The 25,908-nt window shown below is 45.9% G+C and overlaps 1 protein-coding gene and 1 pseudogene across 1 annotated transcript in view; one reads left to right on the plus strand and one right to left on the minus strand.

The window, feature by feature from the left end:
• Positions 1-351: 351 nt before the first annotated feature.
• LOC142428830 (cytochrome P450 2C23-like) overlaps positions 352-25,908 on the plus strand; it is a 39,251-nt gene continuing 13,694 nt past the window's right edge. The window contains exons 1-4 of the mRNA XM_075533712.1: positions 352-531; positions 8,206-8,368; positions 23,375-23,524; positions 25,246-25,406. Coding sequence (XP_075389827.1) covers positions 352-531; positions 8,206-8,368; positions 23,375-23,524; positions 25,246-25,406 — 654 coding nt within the window. The remainder of the gene's footprint in view (positions 532-8,205; positions 8,369-23,374; positions 23,525-25,245; positions 25,407-25,908) is intronic.
• LOC142428832 (NEDD8-activating enzyme E1 catalytic subunit pseudogene) lies at positions 4,815-6,204 on the minus strand (annotated as a pseudogene).

Here is a 25,908-nt window from a genome sequence, read left to right on the forward strand (position 1 = left end):
CAGGTTGTGGGAGTAGGATCTACCCCTTTTTTTTCTAGTGTGTACACAGCTTTGGAACCTTAGAATACCTTCATATTTCATGAATGACTAGTGTTGACAGAGGGGGAAATTAAACTGTGGAAATACTTATAAAATCAAAGGGATGAGGTTGCAGATTTCATGAATGAGAAGTATAAAGTATGAATCCCATGCTTCAGCAAAGCAAATAAACCCAAAGCACGTTGTACTGGCTGAGTCCAAAGGGATTCCAAAAACCCAGACCAACCTTTGCCCTGCAGGTCTCATCCTGTGTATAATAGGCCTGATTCTCTGGCAGGCCATCCTGAGAGTTCTGGATGCTGAGCGGGTGAAATGGTGCTTCTGGAAGTGCCTACTCTTACCCTGACGATTTGTGTCGCTTGCCTGATTTTTCTTTGGGTATGGAGGAACAGTCTGCGCCAGAGAAGCCTCCCTCCTGGTCCAACGCCTCTTCCCATCATTGGGAATATGCTGCAGCTGGACCCCAATGACCTCCCTGCATCCTTCTCCAAGGTAAGGGCTTGTGATCTCCCAGCAGTGCATCTCAGACGACGGCTAGCTGGTGGTCTTGCCTCACTCTCGTGTTCTGCTCCTCAAGGGAACACTCTGGCGTGTCTATTTCTGCATTACTGTGTGGACTAGAACGCTTTAGAGCTGGTAATATAATGGAAACAGTGGTTCAATTCTATTGAATGAGAGCATTCTGGTACCAGAACACCTTGAGGTCACACCACCAAGAGGCAAGCCAAATCCACAAATGGTATCACTTGCATCTAAGAGCTGAGTGAAAATCTTGGTTCTTCCTGATAATGTTAACATAGGCTTGATTAAATTACTCACATGTGAATGGGAAATAATGGCAGTACTTAGTCCCTGAAGTGGTTGTATAGATTTATTAATCTAATGCATTCATCTTATGATCACAATGTCTGGCAAATGTAATATAGTTCTTTTATGTTATGATTAATTATGTTACTTGTAAAGAATAATCCTGCTCTCAGGAAACCCAACCCTGCTGCGTGGTATGCTGTTCACATACTTTAAATATTCCTTGGGGAAAAGATACTGTCTCTGAGTACATGGTGCAAAAACAGATCCTCCCGAAAAGAAGAACCAGTGCTGGGGATGTCTTCTTTGGTTATCAGCCGCAGCACTAGATAATTAATGTGCTTGATAAACGTTTAATGAGCCCATACTCTTTGCCAAGCTCTGGGGATACTTCTATGAACAAAGAGGCAAAACACCAGCCTAATTTAGAGAATATTCTCTCGAGGGACATCTGACAGACAGCACAGAGATTAGTGAAGGACTCAGCACTTTAGGTGGGATATGTTTAAGGCTCCGGAGAGAAGGGAGACCCAGGGTGAGCATTTCAATAGGAAGCCTTCGGTGACGACAGGGCGGCAGCCAGAGGTGCCCCCTGCTTTTACCAGATCGCTCTACTATTGATTTCCGTGCTTCAGACTAGCATGAGAGGGTTTGGAATGAGGATGCGCCTCCTTCTACCTTGTTCTTCTTTTTCAAGATTGCCTTGCCTATGAGGGGGTCCCTTGCAATGTTATATAAGTTGGGGGATAGCTGGCCATTTCTTCAAAGATGATTGTTGGAATTTTTATTGGCATTGCACTCAATCTGTAGATTGCTTTGGATTCTTAACATCTTCACAGGAAATCTTCCCATCCATGTACATGAGGCTCCCCCCGCCCTTTACCTATTTAGGTCTATTTATTTCATCCATGTTTCTAGTTTTCAGTATAGAAATCTTTCAGCTCCCTGAATAAATTTGTTCCTAGGTATATTTTCCTCTTAGATGCTATTGTAAATGGGATTGTTTTCTTAATTTCCTTTCTAGATGGCTCATTCCTGGTATAGCAAACCACAACTGAGTTTGGTGGGCTGATTTTATATGCTGAAAAGGTGCTGGATTCCCTTGTTTGTTGCAGAAGCTTTCCCGTGGAGTCTATAGGTAGCGTAATACAATTCTGAATAGCAGTGGACAGAGCAAGAATCCTTGTGTGGTTCCTTTTCTTAAGGGGCAAGCTCCAGGTTTGTAGCTGCGGCTTTCATAAATGTTCCTTGTCACACTGAGGAATGTTCCTTCTATTCCAGGTTTGTTGAATGTTTTTGTCATAAAACAGTATTGAGTTTTGTCCAGGGCTTCCAACCAGCTCGTTCTGGTTCAACCTCCTGCTGAGAATGTGTCTTTCCAACCAACCCCCCCCACCCTCAGATATACTAAATCAAGTTCTATATTTTGACAAGACTTCCACGAATATGTTCTTATATAGATCTAAGCATCATGAGGGGCTCTAGAGGAACCACCTGGGACCTTCTTAAAATGCTGATTCTGATTTTGTAGACCTGGGGCAAAAGCAAACTCTCTGCAGGGGGTGGGACCTGAACTAACTGGTTTGAAGCCTTGATTTTGTCAAATGCTTTTTCTGTGTTGATGGAGATGGTGAATCTTTCCCTTTTGTTAGTAATTGATTTTCTACTGTTGAACTACCCTTGCATTCCCAGATGTCATCCTTAATCATGACATATAATTCGTTTTGGAATTAAATAATTTTATTGGGAGCTCTTACAGCTCTTATCACAATCCAAACATACCTCTATTGTGTCCAGCACATTTGTACATATGTTGCCATCATCGTTTTCTGTCTTTTTAAAAAATCATTTTATTGGTGGCTCATACAACTCTTATCACAATTCATCAATTGAATCAGGCATGTTTGTACATATGTTGCCCTCCTTCTTTTCTAGACATTTACTTTATATTGAGGCCGGGGTATCAGCTCTTCTCTACCCTGCCTACCCCCATAACCCCCGATAGACTGTACATTGTCATTATTTTAATCTCTCACACTGACCGCTCTTTCGCTTCCCCATGTCCTCTGTTGTTCTTCCCCCTGGAGAGGGGTGCATGGTTATGTGTTGATCATTGTGATCCATTCCCCCTTTCCCCCCTCTGCTCTCCCTCTTCCTCCTACTCTTCTGGTATCACTACTCCCACTCCTGTTTCTGGATTCTGTGTGTTGTGAGTTCTCATCCTTTTCTATAGCTGTTCACATGCTCTGGTCTCGTCTGAATTGAGAAGCAGCACTGGGGTCATGGTAGCGGGGGGTGAGGAAGCCTCAAGGAACCAGAGGAATATAGAGTGTTTCATTGATGCTTTACTGAACCCTGGTGACTCATCCCTCCCCTGTGGCCTCTGTGTGGGGAGATTGTTCCACTGTCTTTGGATGGGCTTTGGATCTCTTCTCCAGCCCCCCTCATTCTCAACAATATGTTTTTGTTTGTTATGTGTCTGCTGATGCCTATTATCCGGTCCCTATGCCTCCTCGTGATTGCACTGCTGGTGTGCTTCTTCCATGTGGACTTGATGCTTCACTGCTGAATGGTGCCTTGTGTAACTTCACGCTTTAAAGACCCCAGACGCTCTATCTTTTAATAGCTGGGCATCATCCGCCTTCTTCACCACATTTGCTTATGCACCCGTTTTGTCTTCAGCAATTGTGTTGGGAGGGCGAACATCTAAGAATGCTGATTTGTTAGAACAAAGTGTTCTTGTATTGAGAGACAATATGAGTAGAGACCCAAAGTCCTTCCACTATCTCAGTGCATTGCCATATAAATACATGTACATAGGCCATTACTTCTATTTTTGTGGATTAATGTATTTTGTGGATATGTACACCTCTATGTTTATACCTCTATCAATTGCTTTTTATCCTAGGTTCTTCCTCTGTTTCCTTTTACCTTTTTTCCTGCTCCACTGTCACTTTCCCCTTATTTCCACCTCCTGGTACCTCTTCTTATCTATTTTGCAGTTGCTCCTACACCACCAACACCCCACCTCCCCCACCCACGTCCTCCCTCAGATCCCTACCTCCTTGTTATTGACTCCAAAACCCCAGTGCATGGCACAGTCTACTCACCACCGCCTTCCGCCACCAACCTCACCTCCCAGGTCTCCCGGCATGACTGGTCCCGCAGCTCTCTCCTCGGGCATGCCTCTCATGCCCACCCTTTAAAGGTAGGTACACAGACTATGACATCCCAAACTGATTTTGAAAAATGAAAAGAGTAAATAAATGTTTAGACAATATACAATTTTATTAATAAATGTGAAAGCATCAGTGATAACTATTTAAACATTAAATTCTTCTTAAACATCTTGGCTTTAATGATGTGCATATTATCTTCTATGGCACCACAACACAAATACATACATGAAAATATTCCCATTTCCATGCACAGGTATTTGGCTATAACATCATTTACAAATTATTATGGACAAGATAAACCTTTTAAATAATTTACATTCATGTGGACAGCCATAAGTAAATAATTATTAAATCACGCAAAAAATACTCTGGTAACTATGCTCTAGATGGTTGATAAGTGGTTACATTTTTGTTTTGTTTTTAAAATTTCATTGTCTTATTGTTGTCAAGGGGTGTGAGTATGCAACTGAAAGCTGAAGAATACCTTCTTTGACCACAACCAACAAAATTCACACACAAGAATGTTCGCCTCTCCTCCTGGAGAAGCAAGTCACATGCACATCATCTTTGCAGGCATTTCACAGGTTATCGAGAAAGTGCTTATAGACACCAACCCCAAAATTCTGTCTTCAAGGATAAGTTACAAAGTTGTTTAAAAAAGAGGATTCATTGTATATATATTTTAGAAAGTCAATTCCAGCAACACCAATGCTAAAAACGAAGCTAAATTTCTTGATAGCCACAAAGTCTATTTCCATGAGTTTACTATTATGTGCACATTTATTTTCCTTAAGACGTAAAATGAAGTTTGACTAGCACAGTCTGTGGTGACATCAGCAACTGCCAATTCTTGCCCATCAACGAGTCCCGGTTCTTTCAATGTCTTGGAGAGATTTGGCCTTGTTCGTTCCTCAATGGAGGCTACTGACTATAAATGAAGTGTTCTGTTTTTCCCTCTAATGTGGCTGTCTGTAAGGGCTGGAGATTTCATTTGCAGAGCAGCACGGTTGGTCAGGTAGTCCAGAACCTCCTGCAGTGTAGCCGAAGGGGAGAACGCGGTGTTCTGAGGGAGCTGGCTACAAGCTGGGCAGTTTTCCTTTCTCTCTGCTTCAAATGTGTACGTGTCCAGCCCATCTGCATCGTTGAATACCAAGTAATTGTTAGGGGAATGTACGCACTTGTTGCTATCTTTAAAACTTCAGTGGCACACACAGCTGCAATAACTGCATTTGTGGAAGCTACTGCAAGAATCATTCGTTTCACCACCCCTTGAGTGAGTCTCTATGTAACACCCCTAATATTGTATTGTGATGCTCTCTCTAGAGATTTTTGGAAAATCCACTGAATATGATAAGGATCATCTCCATCTAATGGAATGCCTTCTCCAAAAGGCTGCTTCTTAGGCCACTGCAACATCCTTACATACTCAATACAGTGTTCAGGTAGCCTGGGCATTGATGCAATGGTGCACATGGGAAAAGTAACCTGAGGTGGATAAAGTTCCAACGTGCACTCAATACAAGCAGTCATTCCAGGCAGAATCACTCGGGCATTGCCTTTAAAACTGTCAGTGCCTCTGTCTATCAAAGGGACAATGGAGCTTGGATCTAACACACCATCTTCATAATTTAGAAGCGATACCAGCATGCCATTTATCCATCTTCTGGCAACGATAGAGTCTAGTCCGCAAACAATAATATGAAATTGTCTATAGAAAGTGTCGTTAAAGTCTTGAATCTTGTTGAAATGTGGAACTATATTGCAATTCAGAACTCTGTCATACAGAAATTCAGCAGCAACTTCAGCCTTTGGTCTTCCAACATCTTTGGGCCTACACAAAAACTGCCTATTTAGATTGGAAACATCTATAGTGTCCATGTCTATAACATGAATCTGTCTAAAACCAGACAATGCCAGGTTTTTCAGGAGCTCACATCCTAAGCCGCCAGCTCCAATGACCAGAACTTTACATGTATCTTAACAAAAATGGAAGAGATTCATTGCTTGGTTCGAAATCGGGGTGTGTGAAGGGTCCAGACCGCTTGAGGAACTTCTTTACATGGTTCCAGCGACCTTCCCAGTCTCCAGTGTCCCCACACCCACCATCAACAGCCATTTTCTCAGCCAGCAGCAACTCTAGTCTCCTTCCTTTCTTCTCCGGGTCGTCGCCATCCGCCATATTGGTTTCCGCCTCTTCCCAGAATCCCTCGTGGTGGGCGGGGCCGCTGGCAGGGAGGGCGGGGTCGCCTACCCCTGGGTCGTAAATAAATTTTTTTTTCCTGATCCTAGTGAATTTATTTATTTGGTTTTTTTTAACAATTTATTGGGGCTCATACAACTCTTATCACAGTTCATACATATACATACATCAATGGTATAAAGCACATCTGTACAGTCTTTGCCCTAATCATTTTTTTTCTCCTCTTTTCTTTTTTTACATTTTATTAGGGACTCACACAACTCTTATCACAATCCATACATATACATACATCAATTGTATAAAGCACATCCATACATTCCCTGCCCCAATCATTCTCAAAGCATTTGCTCTCCACTTAAGCCCTTTGCATCAGGTCCTCTTTTTTTTTTCCCCTCTCTCCCCTTTCCCCCCTCCCTCATGTACCCTTGGTAATTTATACATCATTATTTTGTCATATCTTGCCCTATTCGGAGTCTCCCTTCGCCCCCTTCTCTGCTGTCCCTCTCCCAGGGAAGAGGTCGCATGTGGATCCTTGTAATCAGTTCCCCCTTTCCAACCCACTCTCCCAGCATCGCCCCTCACACCCTTGGTCCTGAAGGTATCATCCACCCTGGATTCCCTGTACCTCCAGCCCTCATATGTACCAGTGTACAGCCTCTGCCCTATCCAGCCCTGCAAGGTAGAATTCGGATCATGGTAGTTGGGGGGAGGAAGCATTTAGGAACTGGAGGAAAGCTGTATTCTTCAATGGTGCTACATCGCATCCTGACTGACTCATCTCCTCCCTTAGACCCCTCAGTTGTTTCAACTTTTAACATTTTCGGTTTTCTTTCTAAATTAGATTTTTCTTTGTTTTTTTTCTAGTCGTTCTTGAGTTTTGTTTGTGTGTTTGTTTGTTTAGTGTTTTGTATCATTTTCTGCGTGTGAAATCCCAGAGAGGAAGATCTATAGAGATGGTAACTGGATTGATAATTGCCTAGGGGTGTGGCGAGGAGATGGAGGCAGTGGGGAGCTGACAACCATGAAAAACCAATAATACTGTTCTGACATTGGTTGTGGTGAAGACTGCACAAACCTGTTTAATAAGACTGAGTGATTAAACTGCCTGCCATTTAGAGTGTAACCCCAAAACTGCACATTTTTAACAACAAAAATGATTAATACTTTCTTGGTGCTTCTATTTACTCTTATTTTTTCTAATTATGTTGGAGGAGGAGAGGTGTGTTCAGTGGCTCCCCTCACCATCAAGACTTCCTCTCTGAAAACTGGAGTTTGGGGTTGTTTGCTGTGGGGAAGGTGTGCAAAAGGGGACACGTCAAACGCTTGGGTTATTTCAACACATGCACTTGCCTTTTCTGCAAAAATAGCCACGGATGTAGTGGAGCAGACAGGGCACGGTTACGAAAACTTCTTAAACACAGAAAACAATGTGGGGGAATGAGTCCCGTGGCCTGGGGGCCTCAGGACGCCATCACAGGGAACACCGAGGACAGCGTTTCCCTCTGACGCTGGCAGGTAGCCACCGGAGGCTAGAGAGTGGCTCTCCAAGGTGTGACTGTAGGCCCCTCGGTGACCAAGGAAAGGAGAGTGGTGAAACTTAGCTCCGTGGGAGAGAGATGAGGCTTTGTGACAGGAGCTGCAGGAATGGTTTCTTGGGGGTGTGGCAGGGGAGGTTGGGGGGGAGTGGGGAGCGAATAGCAATGACTACAAGAAGCTAGACAATGCAAACATCATTGTGATGATGACCTTACGACGCTTCTTAGTATGACTGAACGTTGCATTGGACAAAATATGAATTCTATGCCAACAGACTATTAGTAAAGAACAAATAAGATAGGTGATTCTATTCTATTAAGTTCATCTGGTTCCATTCCTAAAATGGAATTGTTGGAGCAAAGGCTAAGCGACATGTCAATTTAGAACTTATTTTCTACTGTGAGCCTCCAAGTGAGCTATTTCACAGTGGTACTCTTTTTTCAGCTGGCTAAGGAATACGGCCCTGTCTTCACCCTGCGCCTTGGTCCGCAGCTCACTGTGATCTTACATGGATACGAGGCAGTGAAAGAAGCTCTGATTGATCAGGGTGACGAGTTCATGGGTAGAGGATCAATACCAATCGCTGAAGACACCCTCAGAGGATGTGGTATGTTTTCAATACTATTATGCATTATTTTATTGATACCTGAATATTTAGCCAAAAAGTCTGATGAGCTAATGGGACAAGTATCTGTTTTGCACAGAGCAGTTGAGTTAGATGCCCTGATAACACCATTGAGACCGCCGTCACAGACGCCAAAGGCCCAAGTGGTGATTCTGTGACCAGGTTTCAGGAAAAGCAATCTGTGACTATTCATATTCTATAAAGACGCTTCAGAAAAAGACAATCAGGTTGGAGGGCCTACAGTTGAGAGAGCTGGGAAAGTCACACGTGGGTTTAGGTCTCACATGGTCCCAAGGCTGCAACCACACACAGACAACTAGATACTGAAATCCCCGTGGTTTCCATGGTGGCCTGTTTGTCACGGAGTAGTGCAGGTGATTATGGTGACAACAGACTCAGAGAGTTGCAGTAAGGATCTACTTCTTCAGATGGATGAGAGTTTCACTGATAATTCATTGAATGATTAGGCTTCAATATTTTACCATATATTCCTTGCTTGGCATCAAATAGTGCATAGTCAAAGAAGATAATTTGAATGTCTCCACAATATGACTTTGGAAAATTAAAAGTTCAAGAGGAAAAGCAATCAATGATTTTCGAAGCCTATCTGTGGATAGCAAAATAAATGTAAGACAGTGTACTAAGGGCTGAAACAAGGCCATCTTTGGTCTTCCTCCGGGCAGAGTCGGCTGCATGTGTTTAACCAAAGGCACAATGGGGTCTTTTCCCTTGGTTATGCTCTTTCCCCCTAAGCAGGTGGAGTCCACTGGCTGTGTGAGAGCGATTGGATTAACTCTTAACTAGAAACACAAGCTGCTGGGCTGGACTGAACTGACGTGGGGGAATTTTTCATCACTTGCAGTTTTTGTAACTCCGCGGAAAGTGATTTATAAGCTTCCTATAAAATCCTTCTTAATGCTCCTTACTTGCACATGACAGAAACTACTTCTTCCCTCAACCTCTCTAATCTGGAAAAACATAAAGAGCCAAAACCACAATCACTGCCATGGAGGCGATGCCGACGCACAGGGACCCTGTAGGACAGGATTACACTGACGCTGTGGGTTTCTAGTCTTCATGGGACTAGAGAGCCCTGCCTTTCTCCCAAAGAGAGGCTGGTGGTTGCAAACTGCTGACCTTTCCAATTGCAGCCCAACCCATAACCCCCATACTACAAGGGCTGCTAAGAGAAGACCAAACATTGCATTCGTAGTTCTCCTTCCCAAATGAAGTTCTCCGCTGGGATACTAAAGGGCTTGTTTCGATCCTTGAAAAAAATTAATCTAGTGTTTCAAATTCCTGCCTGCAATCCGTGTGTTAACACGGATCAAGTTGATGAAACATGCCCTCCCTTTAAGTCCGTGTTTTTCCTAGTTGCCTAACCTTTACACATTTGTCTCACTGAAAGATTAGAAGCTTCTTTTATTTGTGCAGTCTGCACACCAGAGCTCAGGGTCATCACTTATTGTCCCAAATGCCAAAAGTTAAAATAGTTTCTGGCATCCTTAAAAATATAAATAAAGCCCCAATCCCAACTACATGGACAGCCCTCTCCCCACCTCACCCCCCGCCCCCGAAGAATTCAGAGGAGAGCACTGAAACTACAGATCAGTCAGAGGGACATGTCTGATCAGAGCACACAGGAGCAAGTGAAGTGGGAGCAAGAGAGAGTGGAGCACATCCTGGCCCAATAGCCTTGAGGACGATATCCCTACTCAGAGCTGCCAATGCACAGAGAGGACCAAATGGCTGGCCCCACTATAAGACACAACATCCCTCATTGACCCATAGCCCTACAGGGGATGATAATGGAGACACAGTGCGGGAATTGTGCCCAATCTGACCCCACTACACTGAGGCAAATGACTAAGGGAGTGTAACAGAACAGCAAGGGGAGCAGACAAGGAAGTCCTAAGGGAGTCCCCGAAACAGACTTTCAGGCAGGGACGTGACACCCCATCTACCTGTACTGGTAAACACTCCTAAAAGTCAACAAACAAAATGTATACTATTTACAGGCTCTTTTTGTCATTGGTTTTTTGTTTTGTTTTCTTTTGTTGCTTTGTTTTGCTCTGTCTTGTTTTTGGTGCATGTTATTATCTCTGCAGGTCTATTTAGGTCAGATAGGTGGGATAAACAATCTAGAGGAGAAAACAATGGGACCGACTTTCCGGGGGTACATGGGAGATGGGAAGGTGGGGACAAGGAAGTGGGTGTTAACAAACCTAGAGACAAGGAAACAACAAGTGATCCAAATTAGATGGCATGGTGGGTGTAGGAGGCCTGGTAGGGCTTGATCAAGGGCAATGTAACTGAAAGGAATTACGGAAACCCAATAAAGGCTGAGCATGATTCCGGGACAAGAGGAAAGTCAAAGGAAATAGAGGAAAGAAATAGGAGGAAAGGGCATTTATAAAGGGCTAAATACAGGCATTTGCATGCATATGAGATGTGAAAAAACAGAGATGCAGAGCAGATAGAATTCAGCCAAGAATGTGAAGTTAAGAAAGGCTTTATTGAGGCAGGGAAAGAACTCCCAGCAAATTCTACAACCAAACGAGCTAGGTAAAGGCAGTTGCACTAGGCAGTCAGGTGGTGTGATATATAGTGTTTGAGTCAGGATGTAAGTACTGAAAAGGGGAAGGGAGTTTTTTAGTGCTGTATAAAAAGGATTTGAGCCAGGATGGGGTCTGTGAATAAATCATCTTGTTTTTGCAAACTTGCTTCATGCCTCAATCAGGAATGCTCGGGGAAAGGGCTGGGTGAACCCTTCCCAGAGACATAAGCTCCTTGGAATGCAGGAGGCAGGGACTGCAAAGTCAAGCAGAGCACCCATCTTTCTGAGAGGTTGAAGGAAGGGGCTGCAAGGTTCAGACCGGGCCCAAACATCCCAGTTTCTTACTGATAAGGGATGCTAAGTATTGTCTGTAACTACTTCCTGCTGAGATAGGGCGACAAGGGAAGGGTGTAAGAGTTGGCAGGTTTAGGGCTTGTATCAGTTGGCAGCGGACTGTAGGGATGAAGTTGGAGCTGGTTGATGGCTAGATTGGAGATGTCTTTCATCCATTCCAGTAAAAATGTAAACACACAGGGAGCTAAAAGTAATAGTAGACATATTATTAGGGACCTGATCAGGGCATAACCCAGGTCATGACAGGATCCTGAAACCATGAGGAAGGGCTGGTGGTGCCCCACTGACTTTTTTTATTTCATCGGCCGTGGTGCGGAGTGCTTTAATGTTTTGCTGAACTATACTTGATTGATTAATATAGTAACAACATTCTTCATTTAAGAACATGCATGCTTCTCCGTTATCTACTGTTAGTAAATCGAGGGCTGAGTGATTTTGTAGGGTGACTTGTTCTAAGGATGTTAACTGCTTTTGGAGGGAGACAAGAGAGTTACAAGTGGAATTCATAGCAAATTGTATTCGTCGTTAAAGGTCTGAGCTTGAATAAGGGTTTGTCCTATTGTTCCTTCCGACATGCCAGCTGCAACTAAGGAGGAAGCAAAAACTGAGTCCTACTAATACTGGAAAGAATAATGCTCATTTGATTCGAGGGTTAGAACGAGTTGTAGTTCTCACAGCCACTGGAATTCGGCTTGTCAAAACATCATAAATTGTGGAACTGCAGTGACTGGGAGGGAAGGGGAGTGGTGGGAGGCATTGAGGCACTTTATGAGGGTCCCAATGCACCAGAAATGGGCTCCTAGAGGGGTTTGAGTGCCTGTAACCTTTGTGGTGAGGTTGCAGCTAGGTATGCTGTGGGTCTGTGCTGTGGATGGTAAATAGCACAGGGGCTAGCTAACATTAATGTGGCCTTCTGGACAGATAATGGTATATTAGGAATGGAAGCAAGACAGGTGCTGCTAATATTACTAGAGGGGAGGGAGTTTATTGGAACAGCTGGCAACAATGGACGTTGGAGGGAAGCCCAGAGAAAGCAGGATCAGTTTTCCATCCCAGAAGCATGTAATAAGAAGGCTGCTTCCTAGAGCAGCTTCACCCACTTGAAAGGGTGAGGGTTATGGTCTTTTTTTGTTACTTGGGTTAATAGATGAAGTTATAGGTTTCCTATTTCTTCAGCAATTTCATCTAGCTTCTTGGAGGGGGAGAATCTGGATATATTATCTGTGGATTTTCAGGGTGGCTCTGGGTTCCTTGCCCCAGTGGTAGTAACACAGACCTCCCTCCCAACACGTTCCCCCATCTTGGGTCCCAGGTAACTGACATATAGAGTTTATACTTTCCTCACTTAATGGTGGTGAAGACATTGGAACTGAAAAAGTCTAAGTGGTATTTGCACGACCAATCAGGACACCCCTTGTACTGGTCAGGCCACTGTTTACAGGTGTCTTTGACCTGATCATAAAGAAAGCAGAGCATTAGAGGGTCAACTTTACTTTCAAAGTCATAACCAACTGCGTTTGCGACTCTGGAGGAGAGGTCAGTCCAGTTAAATGGGATGCAGACTGTTCCCTGACATCCACTCCGACCACAGTGTGCTTTGCTGACAACATGAGGTTTGCCTTGATAGGTTTCTCAAACAACAAATGGCCACACAGAAGACCCTGGGCTTGTTAGGGTGGAAGATGGGCACGGGAAAGGCAATTCTCTTTGTTTATACCACAAAGCACAAGCTGCATTAGGTATTGGAAACAGGAGGCACCTTAGTAAAGCATAGGGTAGTAGGCCCCACAACTTGGGTTGAATACCGGGCATGATTTGTGTTGGGGGCTAGCTTCACTCTGGTGAGTTGATGCCAGTTAGGGCCACTGAGGATTTTGAGAGCCCCGGGGGTGGTGAGGACGATTGTGTATGGTCCTGTCCACTTAGGCTACAAAGGCTGAGGGTTAAGTTCTTTCAGCAGGACAGAGTCTCCCGGACTGATCACCGGCAAGTCAGGCCATGTAGGATCAGGGGTGGGCAGACACCGGTCTGCATGCTCCTGGAGCAGTTTCCTTAAAAGAGAAAGAAAAGGTAAATAGTTTGCTAGTGGTGGTGTTTGGATTGGTATGCTGTGGTTTATAAGAAAGGGCCTGCCATATAGAAGCTCAAAAGGGCTTTGATAGGAAAGGGAGCTCAATGCATGAATACTTTCTTCTATTAAATTGGCATTCTATGATGCTCACTCGCCCGACATAACCGCTGAAGTCAAAGCGGTGAACAAGCAAATGTGGTGAAGAAAGCTGATGGTGCCCGCCTATCAAAAGAGATAGCCTCTGGACTCTTAAAAATTTGAAGATAAAAAAGCGGCCATCTAGCTCAGAAGTAACAAAGCCCACATGGAAGAACGCATCAGCATGTGCGATTACGGGGTTCCGAAGGGTTCAGTTATCAGGCATCAAAGAACAAAAAAAATCATATCATTGGGTGCACGCCTCCATGATACATCGCTGAGGACAAAAGGATGCATAAGCAAATGTGGCAAAGAAAGCTGATGGTGCCCAACTATCAGAAGGTGTAGTGTCTGGGGTCTTAAAGGCTTGAAGGTAAAGGCTCAGAAGCAACAAAGCCCACATGGAAGCACACCAGCCTGTGCGATCATGAGGTGTCAAAGGGATCAGGTATAAGGCATAGTCAGAACAAAAAAGTCTTACCATAGTGAATGAAGGGAGAAGTGCAGAGTGGAGACCCAAAGCCCCTTTGTCGGCCACTGGAGCTCCCCTCACAGAGGGGTCTAGGGGAGGAGATGAGTCAGTCAGGGTGTGATGTAGCACCGATGAAGAATACATCTTTCCTCTAGTTCCTAAATGCTTCCCCCATCCCCCGACTATCATGATCTGAACTCTACCTTGCAAGTCTGGATAGAGCAGAGGATGTACACTGGTGCAGATAGGAGCTGGAAGCACAGGGAATCCAGGGCGGATGATACCTCCAGGACCAGTGGTGTGAGTGGCGATACTGGGAGGGTAGAGGGAGAGTGGGTTGGAAAGAGGGAATCAATTACAAGGCTCTACATGTGACCTCCTCCCTGGGGGATGGACAACAGAAAAGGGTGTGAAGGTAGACGTCGGACAGGGCAAGAAATGACAAAATAATAATTTATAAATTATCAAGGGCTCGTGAGGGAGTGAGGAGCAGGGAGGGAGGTGGGGGGAAAGGACTTGATGCCAAGGGCTTAAGTGAAGAGCAAATGTTTTGAAAATGAAGAGTGTCTCAATTGATGTATGTACAGACTGTGATAAGAGCCTTATGAGCCCCAATAAAAGATTAAAAAAAGAAAATGAAGAGTGCAATGAATGTACAGATGTGGTTTACACAATTGATGTATGTATAGATTGTGATAAGAGTTATATGAGCCCCTAATAAAACGTTTAAAAAATAGAAATAAAAGGGACTGCACTAGGAACCAAAGAGGAGATATCAGCTCCAGCTCTCTCCAACTCTACCTGGGTGAGGACACGGATGAAGGCAATCCCTACCGGGACTAAGAACCAGTAAATGATAGGATGCTGAATTAATCTTGTGTTACCCTTATAACTAATGACTTCAGTTAATTTTAAGATTGTTTGATGTGTGTTTGAAGAAAAAAAAGTGAGCATTCTAAAATGTCAACAAAAAATAAAAAAGGAAGGGGAGCTAGGGGTGGATTGAATTAGAATTAAGACAATGGGGAGTAGGTCCACCTATGAACAGCGACGTTTTAGGGACAGTTTAGACAAGTGGTTTTTTATAATTCCATTCATTTTTTCAACTTTTGCAGAGGATTGAGGCCTGTATGGAATGTGTAAGGGCCACTTAATGTTTAGGGAGAGTGAGACTTGTTGTATGATTTGGGATATGAAGCAGGGACAGTTATAAGTTTGTATAGAGTTGGGGAGGACAAACCTGGGAATGATTTGGGTTAGTAAAATGACTATGACTGTGTCTCCTCTCTCCCATTTGGTGGGGAAGGCTTCCACCCATCCTGTGAATGAAGGGCACGAGGTACTATGTGTAGAAAGGTATGTGTTTGGTGTAGGAGGTGTTCAGCTTGCTGTGTTGGTAATGCTATTTGGCTGCGAATAACTTCAGGGTTTTCTGTCCCCTCTTCTGGGTTAGGGTGGCTTCTTCTTGGCGTGTGTAAGAGGATTGGACCTCAGGGATGGTAATGCAGAGAATTGGAGCTGGGTTAGCAGGGCTGGTAGGGAGGTCCCTTGCAGTAGTGTCTGCTTTGTCCTTGCCCAGTGTGACAAGTGAGTTATAGGTCTGGTGTTCTCTGCAATGGATTATAGCCACTTTTGTTGGTAGCTGAAGAGCCCGTAAGAGATTAGCTATTAATTTACTGTTTACAATGAGGGACCCCTTGGTTGTAAGAAATCCCTGTTTTTTCCAAATGGTGGCGTGACAGTGAGCTATGAGGAACACATACTTAGAGTCTGAATAGATATTAGCTGTTTTTCTTTTAGCTAAGTGGAGAGTTCGAGTGAGAGAAATGAGCTCTGCTTTTTTAGAGGTGGTCCTGACTGGGAAACATGCAACTTCCCAGACCTGGTCAAGGGAGACAACAGTATAGGGGGCTGCTCATTGTCCTTGGGTGTCTACAACAGAGCTACCATCATCAAACAAAGTCAGATCTGGATTAGAATAGGGTTGGTCTGAGAGTTTAGGTCAGGGTAGTGCTAGTTCTTCAATTCCTTGTGGACAGGAGTGACTGCTAGGTTCTGGCATGTCTGGGAGATGAGGCCAGGGTTGCTGGGTTTAAAGAGGGAGCGTGGCACAGGGTTCCCAATAAACATTTTCTTGTGTTTTCAATAAACATGATTGGGATTTCCTGTAAGCGGCTTGAAGACAGCAAAAAGAGGACTCTATGTGAGAGGAGGTCCTGCAGTTTGTGGGTGGATAACGTCTGGATAGCCTCTCACAATGTTAGCTTGAGGCCTTCTTTGGTAAGGGGGGCAGCTGCCGCCATGGCCCAGAGCCACCATTGCCAGCCTCTGACTGTTGTATCTAACTGTTTGTACAGATAAGCTACATGGGGTAGAGCAGGACCCAAGGACTGTTAGGACTCCAATTGCTATACCTTGTTTTGCATCTGTGCAAAGTAAAAAAAGATTTGGTAAATGTAAAGGTGGGGATAGAAGGATAGTATGTTGGAGTTTGTTAAAGGCTGCTTTGGCTAACTGGGGAGGGTCTAAAGGACCAACAGGAGTAGCCTTAGCAGCTTCGTAGAGTGGTTTAACTAATAAGGAGAAGTTAGGAATCCAGTGTCAGAAAAATCCTACAAAGCCTAAGTAGGAAAGTATTTGGTGTGTGGTTTCTAGAGCTCAGAGCTCTCTCACCACTTGGCGCTGGTCTGCTGTGAGTTCCCGGGTGGTGGGAGTAAGTTGTAGGGCTAAGTAGGTAATGGTTGGGTGAGAGAGTTGGGCCTTAGCGTGTAGCACTTGGTAGCCTTTGGAAGCTAAGTAGTTTACGACTTGGGTGTGTGTTCTAGTGAACTGGTTTTGGATGGGCTACACAGTGGCAGGTCATCTGTGTACTCTAGCAAGGTGGACGGTGGAGAGGACAGTGTAAGAGGTCAATGGTTAGCGCTTGGCCAAACAAGTAGGGGGAGTTGCGGTAGCCCTGATGTAAAATGGACCACGTATCCTGAGAGGCAGTTCCGGTGTCTGGGTCCTCCCAAGTGAAGGCAAAGAGAAACTAGAAGCAAGGTCCAGGGGAATTGTAAAGAAAGCATCTTTTAGATCGAGTACAGTAAAATGGGTTGTATAGGTGGAATGCGGGACAGAACAGTGTATGTGTTAGGGACTACAGGGTGGATGGGGACTATGACTTCATTGATAAGACACAAGTCCTGTACTAGGTGATAGGACCCCTCTGCCTTCTTGACACGCAAGACAGGGGTATTACATGGAGAGTGAGCAGGTACAATGAGTTGGTTACTGACAAGGTGTTGAATGATCAGCTTCAGGCCCTTAGGGTGAGTGAAGGAGATTAGAAATTGGGAGCAAGATGGGAAGGTGGATGGATTTTTAAGGTGAATAAAAACAGGGTGGTGATGTCTTGCAACAACAGATTGGGAAGTGTTCCACACTTCTGGGTTTACATAATGTGGAAGTGGGTTGGGGGAGGGTGCAGACTGAGGTTCAGTGGTGCAAACCGTTAGCAAAAGGAAGTTGGGGAGGGAGAAGTGGATAGCAAACAGCTCCACTGAAAACTAACTCCCAACTCGGAAAGGAGATTTCTACCTAGTAACAGTGCAAGTCATTACTGCATTAGTAAAAAGGAGTGTTAAAGAGGGGAGTTTTCTATATCTAGAACAAAGGATGTGTCACTAGGGGTTATACCTACAACCATGACCAGGAAAGGAGAGGTGGGGCCTGAGAAGGAAGGGTGGACAGAGAAGGCAGCTCCTGTGTCCACCAAAAAGGAGACTAGTTTACCCACTACCTTGATTGTTGCCTGAGGCTCAGCGAGGGTCACCGGGTTCATTGAGTCAGGGTGTCTTCAATCATCTTTGGTGGCCAGGAACAGCAGTGCTAATGGTGGGTCGGGGTTTGGAGGGACAGTCCCTCTGTGGCTCTGTGGCTAGGCACCGAGGGGTAGTCGCTTCCCCAATGGCCCCGCTGACCGCATAGCGGACAAGGTTTACTTGGTAGTCGGGGCTGTGGGCAATGTTTAGCCCAGTGTCATATTTAAAACAAGGTCCTGGCAGGGGCCAGTTAGAGGCATGGTTAGAGTTGTTGCTGCCTGGTGTCTTCTGACCCCTCCAGTTGACCTCAGGGCGGCAATCAAGACTTGGGCTTGCCCGCTTGCCCCTTGGTGGGCTTGGGATTCATAAACTGCCTTAGCCTGTTCATCTCAGGAGTTAAACCTTTAAATGCCATATTGACCAGGTCATGGAAGGGGGTCTGAGGGCCATCCTCAGCTTTGTAAAGTTTAAATATCATGTTAAGTGAGGTCCTAAGCCTGAGTAAGGAATTGGAACTCTTTAATAAAGGTGATAGGGTTTTGTGAGAAAACACTTACCACTTTTTTATTTGGGAGAGGTCCATTGGGGAGAACAGTGTATGGACCCTGACTGGCTTTTCTGCCCCCGCAACCTCCTGGAGCGGACAGACAAGGGTATGGTGGGAACAGGTGTAGCTGGCAATGGGAGAATTTGGGAGGTTTCGGGTGTCGCTTCAGAGGAGGTTGAGTATGGAGGAAGCCAGGAAAGGGGGAGAGAGAGAGAGATTCTAGGGAGTCTGAAGGGTTCGGGGCTTCAGAGAGGGCAAAAGTGTTGGGGATGCAGCCGCCTCAGTTTCTGGGAGTGAGAGGGTAGCAGAAGGAGGTGGTAGTGAGGGACACTCAGAATTTGGAGGAGATTTTACTGGGGGTGCAGAAAAGGATTCAGAGGGTTCAGAGAAAGATGAGGGGGAGCACGCTCAGGGGCCTGATTACGAGAGCGTTTGGCAAAGAGAACTTGAGCAGGGCGACAGGTAGTAGAGAGGGATGGGAGGAAAAAAAGAAAAAGCCCTGAACATATGGGACTTCTGACCACTTGTCAGTTTGTTGACAAAAATTGTAGAGGTCGCAGAGAATGTTAAAATCGAAAGTACCAATTTCTGGCCAGTTAGACCCATTGTCTAATTGGTATTGTAGCCACACTTGGTTACAGAAAAAGACTAGACATTTGGGGTGAATGTCTGGAGCCAGGCCCAGCTTGGTGAGATTGGCCAGCAAGCATCCCAAAGGACTATCCTTAGGAGACTTAGACAGAGCATTTCCCATGTTTTCTCAAACTGCAAGGGGTATGGGTAAAGGGAGAAGGATGTCTCCTGGTCTCTGTCCCCACGTATCAGATAGGAAGTGGCCCGGTAACCCTGAGAGGCGTCCTGGTCAGAGTTAGGGACCCAGGGGAGAAGCCTGGACTCTCTGGGACAGGAAGGTTCCCTGGTGCAGGCCGCAGCTTTATTATACTGGCATTCCATGATGCTCACCTTCTGAATACGGTCACTGCAGACAAAATGGGCGCATTGGCAAATGTGGTGAAGAAAGCTGATGGTCCCCAGCTATCAGAAGAGATAGCATCTGGGATCTAAAAGACTTAATAATAAATAAGTGGCCATCTAGCTGAAAAGCAACAAAGCCCATATTGAAGAATCACACCAGCCTGTGTGATCGTGAGGTGTCGCTGGGATCAGGTATCAGGCATCAAAGAACAAAAAATCATATAATTGTGAATGAGGGGTATGCAGAGTGGAATGGAGACTGGAAACCCACCTGGACATCCCCTTACAGAAGGGTTGTAGGGAGGAGATGAGCCATTCAGAATGCAGTGTAGTACCAATGAAACACACAGCTTTCCTCTAGTTCTTCAATGCTTCTTCCACATCATTATCATGATCCCAATTCTACCTTACAAATCCAGCTAGACCAGGGGATGTACACTAGTACAGATAAGAGCTGGAAACACAAGGAAGCCAGGACGGATGAACCCCTCAGGACCAGTGTTAAGAGGGGTGATACCGGGAGGGAAGGTGGTATAGAAAGGGGGAAACAATCACAATGAACTATGTATAACCTATTCCCTGGGAGACAGACAACAGAAAAGTGAGTGAAGGGAGACATGACAAAATAATCATAATTTATAAGTTATCAAGGGGTTGTGACAGAGGGAGATTGAGAGAGGGGAAAAAAGAAGAGCTGATACCAAGGGCTGAAGTAGGAAGAAAACAATTTGAGAATGATGGTGGCAACAAATGTGCTTGACACAATGGATGGATGTATGAATAAAATGATTTTTAAAAGAAATAGAAAGTATAACTAGACATACATTCCTTCACTGAGGAGTGCAAATACAACAAACTTGTTGGGATGCACTGAGGCGATTCAATTTAAAAATAAGTTGTGCAGCTTGTTGACGTCTTAGGCACGAGAGAGTTGGACATGGGATGAGGATGCTTTGCGCGATGGTGCGAATGAGGAGCACTGAAGCCCGCTGGACTGCCAAAAGCAGAACCACGTCGGGTTGGGGTAAGGCCAGCCAGAAAACTTGTAAGAGGCAAGGATGACGAGATTCATCTCATGTGCTTTGGACGTGTGGTCAGGGGAGTCCGGTCCCTGGAGAAGGACATTATGCTTGGTAAAGGAGAGGGGCAGTGAGAAAGAGGGAGACCCTCCTCAAGATGGACTGACACAGCGGCTGCACCAATGGGCTCCAGCATCAGAACCACTGTGAGGACGGAGCAGGACCCGTGGGGGGAGGGGGCGCAGTTCTGCTGTATGTAGGGTCGCCGTGAATCAGAACTGACCGGATGGCTCGGAGTAACTGCCCCTGTGGGTTTCCAAGACTAAATATTTCAAGAGCAGACAATTTTGCCTTTTGCCCAAGGGGTGACTGGGGGTTTCAAACTGCTGACCTTGTGCTCAACAGCCCAATGTGTAACTATTAAGCCACCAAGGCTCTGGACATGCACACACGCACACACACATGTAAATAAGAAACTGATGCTACATGTGCATACCATGTGTCACATGGGAAATAAAAAGTCACCACAACTGGAGACCCAGGTCAGGGAAGCACAGCTTCATTCCACAGAAACCGCGTGTGCACCTGTCTCTACAATGAGTGGATGAACCCAGACTGGCCGGTCAGGCCGCAGGCTGCTGGCTCATGGGCCGTCGAGGCTGATCCGTCCGACATTGGTGGGCCATGCAGTAGGCCGCCGTCTCAAGTCTCAAACCGCGATGTCAGATGAGGAGCCAGATGCAGGATTTAGAGAGAGCAAAAGGCTGGCGGACTCTGCCAGAGCATTCATCTTGAGGAAGGGATTTCAAAAGGTTTCTGGGGAAAATTCCATGTTTTAATTCTACTTTCCCATTAACTTTTAAAAGACCCCTCATGTTGGATGCAGGCCACTCTACTGAGGAAACTCCATGTCAACTGATTGGCATTTCATAGCAAATCTGATCGTGGAGATGATTACATCATGGAGTGCTAACTGTCAAGCTGCCTCATGACTCCCATACTGGAGAATCATGGCCCACCATGGCTCTGGACCATGTGGAGAAGGGACAAACATCCCTGCTGAGCCCTGTCCGAATTACTGACCCTCAGAATTTGTGAATATAATGAAATATTTCTATGTTTAAGCATTTTTAAAAAAACTACACCTAAGCATCAAATAACAATAGTTATGATATTAATATTCATTGAGTATTTTTATATACCACATACATAGTTGAATGTGTTATGGATATTATCGTATTTCATCAACATAGTGTTCCCAGGAGGAATGTACTCTTTAATTTGCACACAGATGCAGAATCAGAGGCGATAGGAGTAAAGGACGTTTCTAGGATAGAGCGTGTGGGAGCAGAGCTGTGGACGCAGTGTCTAAGTGTGGAGGCCGTAAGCACTAAGTAACCTGCCGCCATGCACTGCACACGGCGACTTGCACGTATCATCCTCCAGATGCTGCCATGCATTTTACACAGCCGTAGTGAAGGTACACAGAAACGTTGGCTAACGGATCTCTTTTAGGATACTCATATCGTTTCATGTATTTCTACATCGTTTTCAGAATAATCATTTCGCCGACGGCTTAGTTTGTGGATGACTGATGCTGACTTGGAGGAGCCTGGGTGTACTGGGGGCTGAGCACTGTGTGGTCAGCTGGAAAGTTGATGGTTCAAACCCACAAGTCGATCCATGGGAGACAGATGAGTCCGTGTACACCCCTGAACATGATAGCCTTGGAAACCCCCGGCAGCACCTCTGCTCTGCTCTGTCGAGTCGCTAGGAGTCAGAATCAATTCAGAGGCAGTGGGTTTGGAAGGGTTGACTGAGGACCCCTAGTGGTTCCATGGTTGCAGCACTTGCCTATTAACTGAGAGGTGGACGGTTTGACCCCAACAGCTTGTCTGAGGGTTGACGATTGGTGGTCTGCTTCCATCCAGGTACACAGCCTGGGAAGCCCTGTGAGACCCTGCTCCGCTGTCCTGTGGAACCACTAGGGACTGGCACCACCTTCATGGCAGTGGGTGTGGTTCCTTTTTAGTGTTCATTTACGGTAGCCGCGCAAACAATTGCCCTGTTGTTATTGTCTAAATGGCTTACAATTTCCTTAAGTTGGTACGGAGAGCGTCGCAGCATCCATCTGTATACCTTTGTAGAACTATTTCTTTCTGCAACTTTTAGAAGAGCAATCAATGGGTCAGAGACAGTTTTAATCATTTTCTCTAAGTAATCCTTAAATTTTCAAAATATGTAGCATCGTGGAAAATTTATACAATCTCTACATGCTTGCTGATTTAGGGGATACGAAACAGATATTGAACTCATTGCATGTTGAACTAGGTGCAAGGTAAAGGGCCATGCATCCCAGGGAGTATTTGGAGAGGTCAGTCAGATACCTAACTACAGGAGACCAAACCTCTGAAGAGAAATCACGGCAGGAATCAAATTATGAAATTCAAGGTAGAAAAGAGAACTTGCACTGAGACATTAAAAGACAGGGGGAAAACAAGCTTAAGGAAGATTCCCTCCTGCAGAAGAGTCTCAAGAAGGCTTCACAGATAAGCTTTTAGAAATGAGTGTGAAAGGAGAGCCAGACACTCAAAGAAGGAAACAGGGCAGGGACAAAATTGGGAGCCAGGAGCAAAATGGGGACACAAAATGGTGTGGTGAGTTTAGTGAGAAGATCACAGATCTCCTGTGAAACCAATTCCTCTGAGAGAGGGAAGTGTGAAACCAGAGCCCAGGGGAAGGGGTGTCGTGAGCTCACGTGCCATTTATAACGACCTTTCACACAGTCAGATGGAAGGAACAAACCCATGTGTGGGAATGCGCTCCACCTGCCAATAGTCGCCCCGTCCAATGCTACCATCTTCCCGTTCTGACAACAGCTTGGCTTGGTTTTTCTTTATCACAAAACTTGGTCGAAACCACAGATCATGTGTGCCCTTACGTTGCCGGAGAAGGGGCCCTGGGGCATCAGGGGTGGACACAAGAGATGGGCCCTCGGGAACAATGGCTCTAGGACACAAAGTGCTTTCTGGGTCTTTGCTCTTTCCCCTAGGAATCGTTTTCAGTCAAGGAGAGAGGTGGAAGCAGATGCGGCGCTTCTCCCTCCTGACCCTGAGGAACTTTGGAATGGGGAAGAGGAGCATCGAGGAGAGGATCCAGGAGGAAGCCCGGTGCCTTGTGGAGGAGCTCCGGAACACAAAGGGTGAATCTCTCTCAGCAGACCTTTGGGAGCAAGGATGAGCCACCCACACTGACCTACACGATCCTCCTTGGGGAGGCACTTAGGAGGTGCCTGCCGTGTTAGTCCAGGTAGACTAGAGAAACAAATTCATAGAGACACTCCTGTGAATTACAAAGAGATTTATATACAAGAGCAATTGAACATTGAGAAAACATCTCAGCCCAGTCCAGATCAAGTCCCTAAGTCCGATATTAGCCCATATGACTGATACTAATCTAGAAAGTCCCCCTCTGACTCACGAAACACATGCCGTGATGCCGAATGTAGATCACAGGCCAGTCGCTGGGTCCAGTGGCATTGGAAACATCTCGGCGCTGACAGAGGTCTCTGCATCAGGGAGGGTTCATGCGTCTTGTCAGCGGTTTTGTCTCCCAGGATGTGAAGTAGTGAGAGTCTCTCCCGTCTCCAAGGAGGAAAATACCAGATTTCCCAGAATACTCAGGAGAAGGCCACGCCCACACAGAGGTCTCATTGAATATGATCTGCTTGACAGCTAGACTCCACCCCTCCACTCTTAATCCTCCAACTGACAAACGATTATATATCTACCACAGCTGCGAAGCAGCAAGGTCGGTAGTTTGAAACCACCAGCTGCTCCTCAGGAGAAACCCGACTCTTTCCATTACAGGAAAGATCCGCAGTCTTGGAGACCCACCTGGACGGTTCTATGCTGGCCGAGTCAGAATCAGCGGCATCAGTGAGGGTCCCAGCCCAGCATCTGATCTGATGAGTTAGTGCAGAGAAAGGAGTGGGATGGATAGTGAGTCAGGACCCTGGCTTCCTTGTGTCTTGGCTGATGTCCCAACAGGGGCTCTTACCCAACCAGACCCAGCCCCACCCTTGGAGAGGCCATTCCACCGCACAGCCACCCTGGGGGACAGAGCATCACTGTTCCACAGCTTCTCCATGGCTGTCACTCTTGATGGAAGCAGACTGCACAGCTCCCTCTAATGGAGACGCTGGGGGGTGTCTTCACTACCCACCTCTTGGTTAGCAGCCTCCTGCTTTAAACACTGTGTCCCTAGGGCCCCCTGAGCACTACGAGTCCAGACATACTGACACGGAACTTAGCTCCACTAGGACATTTTCCTCATCCTAAACAAATAGGGCTATAAGTCAGACATCAGAACGAGAATTGAGTGATAGAAAACATGTCCATAATCCTCCAAAGCTCCCCGCCTTCACGTCTATGCCACTCATAGCGCCTCCGTAGGACAGGGAAGAGCTGCCCCTGTGGGTGTCGCAGACTGTCACTGTTTTTCCAAGAGTAGAAAGCCCCACTTTCTCACCTGGTGCAGGCTGGTGGCTTTGCTTGTACAGAATATGCAGCATGCGTTCAATACTGCATGACACGATGGGTGCTGTTATTAGACTGGGAAGTCCTGGGTGGTGCAAATGGTTAATGTGCTCAGCCTAAAGGCCTGGTAACCTCTCCACAAAGTCAGCCATTAAAATCCCTACGGATCACAGTCCTTCTGGAACACCCGTGGAGTCGCTGTGAGTCCGAACCAACTTGACAGCAGGGGTGCTGTTCCTGGAGCACTGCGGTCAGTCTTAGGAACAGGGTGATCGTACGTCGCCCTGACTGTGTCTTCACCTGAGCAGAAGAGGTCTTGTGCTTGGGATGACACAGCAGGATGTTGCCCTTTCTCCATGTGAGAGCTGTTCTTCTCTTACACCAGCCCAGCCCTTTGACCCCTCCTTCATCTTCTCCTGTGCTCCTTGTAATGTGATCTGCTCCATCCTCTTCAACGAGCGTTTCCAGTACACTGATGAGAGATTCCTGCACCTGATGAATTTGCTAAATGAAAATTTCAGGTGCCTCAACTCTCGATCAATCCAGGTGAGGCTAAGACTGTCTCTGCACTTGGGGTTCTCTTCCTGACTCAGAATGCCTTCAGAAGGAGGGGGGAGGAGCTGCTGACCCACTCCAGGGAGCAAGTGCCAACGTGGGCAGGCCACCTTCCCTCAATCTTGGCAGGATGGAGGACTGCAGATCACTTAGCCCAGCATCGAGGCCACGTTGCCCTCTGCTTCCCACCATGGGTTTACTCAGACAAAAGAAGGCAGAACATTCTGCTCTCAAGTTTCTTGTAAGGTCCCTAACATCCTATTGTCCGCTGTGGCCAGGCGCAGTTGAACTGAGCAAGCAGATGGGGAAGGGCGACTCCTTGAATGGGAGGCTCAGAATTCACTTTTCTTTATGAAAGCCGGGGAAGGATGCTGCATGGTCAGATAGCTCAGAGGGTTAGGTGTTCCATTCCATAAGCTGGTCTCCTTTCACAAACTGAATCTCCTGTGTGTGTGTGTGTGTGTGTGTGTGTGTGTGTGTGTGTACACACATA

Source organism: Tenrec ecaudatus, chromosome 16, assembly GCF_050624435.1.
Source record: "Tenrec ecaudatus isolate mTenEca1 chromosome 16, mTenEca1.hap1, whole genome shotgun sequence".
NCBI lineage: Eukaryota > Metazoa > Chordata > Mammalia > Afrosoricida > Tenrecidae > Tenrec > Tenrec ecaudatus.